A 7401-nucleotide genomic window follows, 5' to 3' on the forward strand; every position below is an offset into this window, starting at 1 on the left:
TTTTTACACTCTTAATATCAAACAAAAGGTGCTGGTGGTCAGTACCTGAAGAGATTATATCAGTGATTATACGAAGAAGGTTATATTAAAATAACAAAGAGCAGGCGACCAAACACATAAATGCACAGTCAATAAAATAATGGTTATCTTCTAATGTATCAAGTAATTCAACGAGTAATATACCCAAGGTTAATTAGCCGCAAACATTATATGGTTCACAACTTTTGCAAAAACAAAGGAATTAAGAAATCAACGTGACATTCGCCAATGTGTTGCCAAATAATTATGCAATAGCCGTTAATATGACAATATAAATGACTGTTCTTTCTTGTCAAATTTATTCTTCGTGATCATATCATACTAGAACGGTTTTCCTCTATTCGGGAGATTTTCTAGAACAGGTAAGTTCTCCTTATCATCGTAAATGTTGTTTTTTCAGGAAAAATCAAGATAAGAAAAATTGCCAATTGCAGTAGATAACATTCAATGGTGGTATTGATTAAATCTTCATATAAAGCTCGCCTTTGAAACTTAATTAAAAAAACCTACTTGAATAATACACTTTTACGTTGTAAGTATTTATGCTTATGATAGACAAACTGTGTACTGATAATTAAACTCATCATAGATACCATCATAATTCGCTTTATACGTTGTCAGTTGTGTTTACTGTTAATATTTACTCAATGTACCTAATGCCAGTACATTAGCTGGTATTTTTCGCTTACAAACTACATCCAATTATCCTCACAATGTAAGATATCACCAGTATAAAAGCCAGTACAAGCATGTAACTACAGATGGTGTTATAAAAATTCCTTTCCGTAAAGCTCTAATCTCTTTTCCGATTTTTAAATTACACTGTTGTCATTTAGGGTTTATGAGGTCTTATTGTTTTTTACAAAGCGTGTGTTATTCAAGTTTATAGGATTCGAGCATCATAGAATGGACTTCATAATATGTAAAAGGAGTGCTAATTATGAAGATAAGCTGAGTTAATATATATAAATCATTTAAGATTATTCAAAATAAATCAAAACATTTGAAAAACGGAAAAAAATAACCTTAATTTTAATAGAAAAGTAGTATCTATACGAAAAAAACACGCTAAAGTTAGTAAAGATATCATTTGAATTTTAATTGTGTATGCATTCTAAAATAACGACAAATTAGTAAAGAAAGCTGACTCAGGATAATTTAACTCATCATAGATACCAGAATTCAAATTTTATATTAAGACCACAGTTGCGTGTTGTCTACAAAAGACTCAACAGTGGCGCTCAAATAAAAAACAATATTTAAAAAAGGACTAATCAAGTATGATATACGGGTACATTTATTCCTAAAGATACAAAAGCATCAACTTCTCTTTAAAATATAACGCCAACTAAAAGTTTTTTATACATCAAAATGCAAATTTAAAAGTAAACTGTTGGTAGTTCACTTTATGCGTCGTCAGTTGTGTCTACTGTTTATACTCACTCCAGTAGCCAATTATCAGGTAATGGCATAGAGTACCAAATGTATTGGAGTAGAGATTTGATTTCATAAAATGGAAAAGTCCGCCATCAGAGAGAATGTATCAGGAAATGTATCACACTGATTGATAGCTCTAACGATTATAATTAGGTCTTTCCACTTTTCTGTGGAAAGACCTATTGTTTTTCTTCTGATTATTTTTTTTTCTTCCGCCTAATTTTGTTCTTGTGATAAACATTTGTTTCGCAATATGTCGCTTAGATATTTTGTATATGATATCGAACAGTTTATGCGCTTTTGAAATTTACCCTGCGTAAACAAATACTTTTCTTTGTAGGAGTTATCTCCCCAAACACTGTTTTCCTTGTTATCGCATCTCCTTCGCAACCGTAAAAGATTATGACAAATTTATTTTACAAAATTGCTCGTTATATCCTTGGCATGATTTGTCCTATTTTGACCGAAGCGATATGACCGCTCCATATGAGAGTTATTTCCCCTTATGCATCTGATATAAGTGATATGAATTTCTATCTTAAAAATCATAAGTGATAGAGACCTAGCATCTTATGTCGCTTAGATATTTTGTATATGATATCGAACAGTTTATGCGCTTTTGAAATTTACCCTGCGTAAACAAATACTTTTCTTTGTAGGAGTTATCTCCCCAAACACTGTTTTCCTTGTTATCGCATCTCCTTCGCAACCGTAAAAGATTATGACAAATTTATTTTACAAAATTGCTCGTTATATCCTTGGCATGATTTGTCCTATTTTGACCGAAGCGATATGACCGCTCCATATGAGAGTTATTTCCCCTTATGCATCTGATATAAGTGATATGAATTTCTATCTTAAAAATCATAAGTGATAGAGACCTAGCATCTTATGTCGCTTAGATATTTTGTATATGATATCGAACAGTTTATGCGCTTTTGAAATTTACCCTGCGTAAACAAATACTTTTCTTTGTAGGAGTTATCTCCCCAAACACTGTTTTCCTTGTTATCGCATCTCCTTCGCAACCGTAAAAGATTATGACAAATTTATTTTACAAAATTGCTCGTTATATCCTTGGCATGATTTGTCCTATTTTGACCGAAGCGATATGACCGCTCCATATGAGAGTTATTTCCCCTTATGCATCTGATATAAGTGATATGAATTTCTATCTTATAAATCATAAGTGATAGAGACCTAGCATCTTTTGATTTGAGGTCCTTGGTCCCTAAAAATGACAATTAGGTCAAGGTCAAAGGTCAAGGTCATATTCTAATATTTGAATTTGGCTTATTTTCACTTATATCCAAAGACTGTATAAGATATCAACAAATTATTTTTACTAAATTTTTAGTTACGACATGTCGTAAGATGTAAATTTTGATTGCAAGCGTACGCTGAATGTAAAAGGGAGTTTTCTCCCCTCTTGTATTTAAAAATACGCGTTTGGTGATATAACTCATTAACTAAATATAATTAAGACCTATGGTCTTTTGATTTGAGGTCCTTGGTTTATGACCTTGAAATTGATCTCAAGGTCAGCGCTTAATTTGACGTTCTAGATTTTGACCTTTGCTTTTATTCAATATGTGTACATGATAAAGATATACAACTTTTAGAATAAGGTATCAAACCATTTAACCTTGAAAAAAACAACCGGAAGTGACCTTTTGTAAACCGGAAGTAGCTATGTTTTTGTACTTTATTAATATAAAAGTATATAGAACCAGATAATTTTGGAATTAGTGTCAAGTAAATATTCAAATATAATCGGAAGTAACATTTTTCAAACCGGAAGTAACAAATTATCTCCCTTATTTAAAAAAAATGTATGGAAACAATATATTTTTGGAATCAGCTTACTAGGAGCTATCATTTGACGATTGAAATGACATTTTAAACTTAGTTTCACAACTTTTCATATCAAAATACATTGTTTTGATGGAAAGACCTTCAATTGTTCTCTGAACAATTGGTTTTTAATTGTCTAAGTATTTGTTTGCATTTTACCACAAAGATTTTTATAGGAAACATATCTTTGATGTTTCTGATTTGATGGTATGCATGCAAGATGTGGACTGAAGGCAGACGCAGGATTTTATATTTTTTCTTGAATTAATAACACGCCTCTTTTCGGGAGTTGCATTAAATTCATAAATATATTTGGTTTTGTTTATGTACTGGTTCTCATATATGATATATTACCTTAGCCGTATTTGGCACACCTTTTTCGATTTTTTGATTCTCAATGCTCTTCAACTTTGCACTTGTTTGGCTTAATATGAGCGTCACTGATGAGACTTAGGTAGACGAAAAGCAGGTCTGGCGTACTTAATAATAACCTAGTACCTATTGCAACTCTTAGACATTCGTGGCATATGCATGTTCAAATATGCCGTATTGACATTGTGATATAAGTAGTAGTACATATTAAATTTCCATCCTTTATTAAAAAAACTTCAAAGTAAAATTTGAACAGTATTAGCCGCAAAAGGATAATCTATGGGTATTTGTCTATTTTACAGAACTGCAACCTCTAGTTGCTGGAACATTGATGTGTTTAGTAGTCTAGTACAAGCACACACAACTACACTATTTTATGATTAACTAATTTGCTGTTAGAAAATAGTGTCTTCATATCTCCCAAATAAGATATAACATTGTGATATTTGCAATAGAAATAAGAATTCATCATACAAATAATTGACTCTTGGAGGTTAAAATTTCATACAATGATTATTTTATTTTATAACACAATGACTATATGCACGATGTGTTTTTGAATTGTTTGTGTTATCAGTCATATTAAAGAAATGTATGTCTTAATGATTTTGTTTGTTTGGCAGGGACGCTAATAAGCTGTAAATTAAAAGGATAATGACCCTTGTTTTTAACTACATCTTGTTTGTTTTGGTGCCGATGATCTTAAATCAGTTATACATAGATGCCTATACATATGGTCTGCAGTGTGTTGAATGCGATGATGACCGAAAGGAGCGATTCTGTCGTGAAAGTACTGGTAAGATTGTAAGACCGAAAAGATACACCAAAAATAATCAAAATCATCAAAGATCCAATTTGTCTTTGAGAATTTGCAACTTGTTTAATTTCTAATTAATTTTTGAATTTCTGAATTTGTGGTGTCTTTCGTCCCTCTTTTACTGGCATGTTTCTCTGTTTTAATTTGTTTTGGAGCTCTTTGGGAATTTTTGTGTACGGACTTTATATTTTCAATTCAAATTATAAAAGTGGTATCTTTTTGTAAGGTTGCATTACTCTTGACACCCAAAATGCATATACCTTAACTACAAATTGAAAAAACGCCTAGAAAACAATAAAGTTTGTATTCATCTAATGAGTTGAACCTTTTTCAAAAAATTTTCATAGTTTTTCGGTTACACCACTGTCTCAATGAGTTATGGCGCCTTCAAACTTCTTTAATCCCGCTGACGGGTGTTCCAATACCGGACTCGTATTTTAGATGTTGTTTGTTTGTGTATTACATTATTTGTTTTCGTTTATTATTGTGTACATACATTAGTTACTTTTCTCGTTTGAATTTGTTAAACATGAGTCTTTTTCGTTTTCTTTATAGCTGACAATGACGTTTTGGTTTTACTCATTGTTTAAGTCCATTTAGGGTTGTTTTTAAATTTCTGTGTTTGGTCACCTGTGGACGTCTCATTGTCAATCCTACCTCTTTTTATTAATTTGTAAATCAAAAACATAACCGCAGATGCCACATGTGCGGCAGAATCTGCTAAACCTTCCGTAACAAATGTTACCGTGTGTTGGTGTTCGAGTTGCTCAGTCTTTAGTTTTCCATTTAGTGTTACATGCTCATTTTTTTTTTCTTTTTTGACATGGACATGGTATTTCCAGTTTGCATACGACTAATGCGTTTGAATATCCCTTTTGTATCTTGCAGTTCTCTTAAAAACAATTTACTCTTCAACAACAAATATAACAATTGTTTTGAATGCCCAATGCCAGTACCCTAGCTAGTATTGTTCTTTTACAAACTGTATTCAATAACCTTTACAATGTTAAATATCACGAATCTAGTAGCCAGTACTGGCATTAAAATAAGGATTGTGTGTTATTGAAATGTCCTTCGTGTAAAGCTCTTATCCTTTTCCTGACACTTACATTACCTTTTTGTCATTTAGGGTTTACCAGGTCTTAATTTTCAAATTAGAAGCGTTATTCAAGTTTATAGGTCTAAAGCATCATACTATGGACTTCATGATACGTAAAAGGGTTGCTGATTATGTAGATAAGCTGAGTTTAAAATCATATATAATTTAGGATTATTCAAAATAAATTGAAACTTTTGGAAAATTATGAAATGATTAACCTTACCTTTAATACAAAAGTAGTATTCAGACGAACAGAACACATCAATAATAGTAAAGAAATAGTTTTGTTTGCATTTTATTTATAAAATAAAGACCAATTAGAAAACTTGATGAATCATTATAAGACCTCAAAGATACCGGGTGCTGGATAAAGATTGTATTCTATAGATATTCAATTACTTATATATTGTATATATATATATTTCAGATGATAACGGTCAGACTTCATTCACTGCATTTACATTCACTGTAGATTATAATACTATAAAATGGAAAAAAGGAGATATAGTGAAATACACCCGTAAACTCACTGATATTGGCAACTGTTACAATCCAAATACGGGTATTTTTACTGTTAAAACGGATGGTGTTTACTCGGTATCAGCTGCTATGATAGGAGGCACGAAACAATCCACTCATTATTCTCTCAGGAAGAATGGACAGCAGATGGTGTGGTTTTTCACTGGTCCAGCATACGATATGTCAGCCCAAACTATCAACCTTATACTGAAGAAAGGAGACAGGCTTTGGATACAACTAGAATGGTTACCCGTTCTTATTATTCATACACAACCTCCTTATCATCAATTCAGTGCAATTCTGATAAAGGCAGGAACATTTTGAAGAAAACTAATACAAGCACTGCTAATATTTTTGGTAGTTACAACTTGATTATGGTCAGACTTCTTTTGTTTGAACAAGTTATGCACTTAAAAGCTGATTAAATTCAGTTTTTGTGTCTTACAATACTTGAATCTACCTTTTCATACCACATGTTACACTAACGTATTTTTTTTACCTGTTGTTCATAAAATACATTTTGTTCTAAACTAAGTCCAATGACTAAAGCCTGTTTAAGAGGTCTTTGTTTACAAACACTCGTGCCAATATGAATAGACACAAGTGGTATGAGTCAATGAAACATCTCTTCATATAAGTCACAATGTATAACAATTTAACGATTAAAGGTGAGCGTACGACCTTCAACAGAGATCATCTGGTTACACCGAACAGCCGACAATAAAATTGAAAATGGAGATGGGGAATGTGTCAAAGAGAAAAAAACGACCATAGGGTAGACAGTAGTCTAACTTAAAGAAATATGTATTTCTATAAAATACATATAAACAATAATACTATTTAGGTGTTAACTTAATATTATTGGGTTATCAATGCGTACTTTTCTTATGTGTTTTAGTTGTCGTTTGTTTTAGTTGTCGTTGCAAAACCCATGAATTGGTTAAGTTAAACTGGCAAGATAACCTTTTCCTTTATTCTGTCTATTAACTTTTCCATCATTGTATTAGTTATAACGTATCATTACTATATGTATATATAGCAAAGAAAGCGGATATACGAGAGGGTCTAAATGGTATTTAAAGAAAAGATAAAAATTGACAAAAAATACAGAAAAAATATCCCAAAAAAATAACAGAATAATAAACCTAATACAGAAAAAATAAACAACAAAAACAAAATACAGAATAATTGACCACAATTTCAGAAAAAAAAATACTGGACCAAAAGTACATAAAAATCAACAAATAAAAGGAATACAGAATTA

The 7401-nt window shown here is 31.4% G+C and overlaps 1 protein-coding gene across 1 annotated transcript; it reads left to right on the forward strand.

The window, feature by feature from the left end:
• The first annotated feature begins 352 nt into the window (after nt 1-352).
• On the forward strand, nt 353-6617 carry LOC134723630 (uncharacterized). Its single transcript, XM_063587189.1, has 3 exons — nt 353-401; nt 4326-4498; nt 6046-6617. Exons 2-3 carry the CDS (start codon nt 4357-4359, stop codon nt 6459-6461), a joined length of 558 nt encoding a protein of 185 aa, XP_063443259.1. The 5' UTR covers nt 353-401; nt 4326-4356; the 3' UTR covers nt 6462-6617.
• The last annotated feature ends 784 nt before the right edge of the window (nt 6618-7401 follow it).

The sequence above is a fragment of the Mytilus trossulus genome, chromosome 6 (genome assembly GCF_036588685.1).
Source record: "Mytilus trossulus isolate FHL-02 chromosome 6, PNRI_Mtr1.1.1.hap1, whole genome shotgun sequence".
NCBI classification, from domain to species: domain Eukaryota; kingdom Metazoa; phylum Mollusca; class Bivalvia; order Mytilida; family Mytilidae; genus Mytilus; species Mytilus trossulus.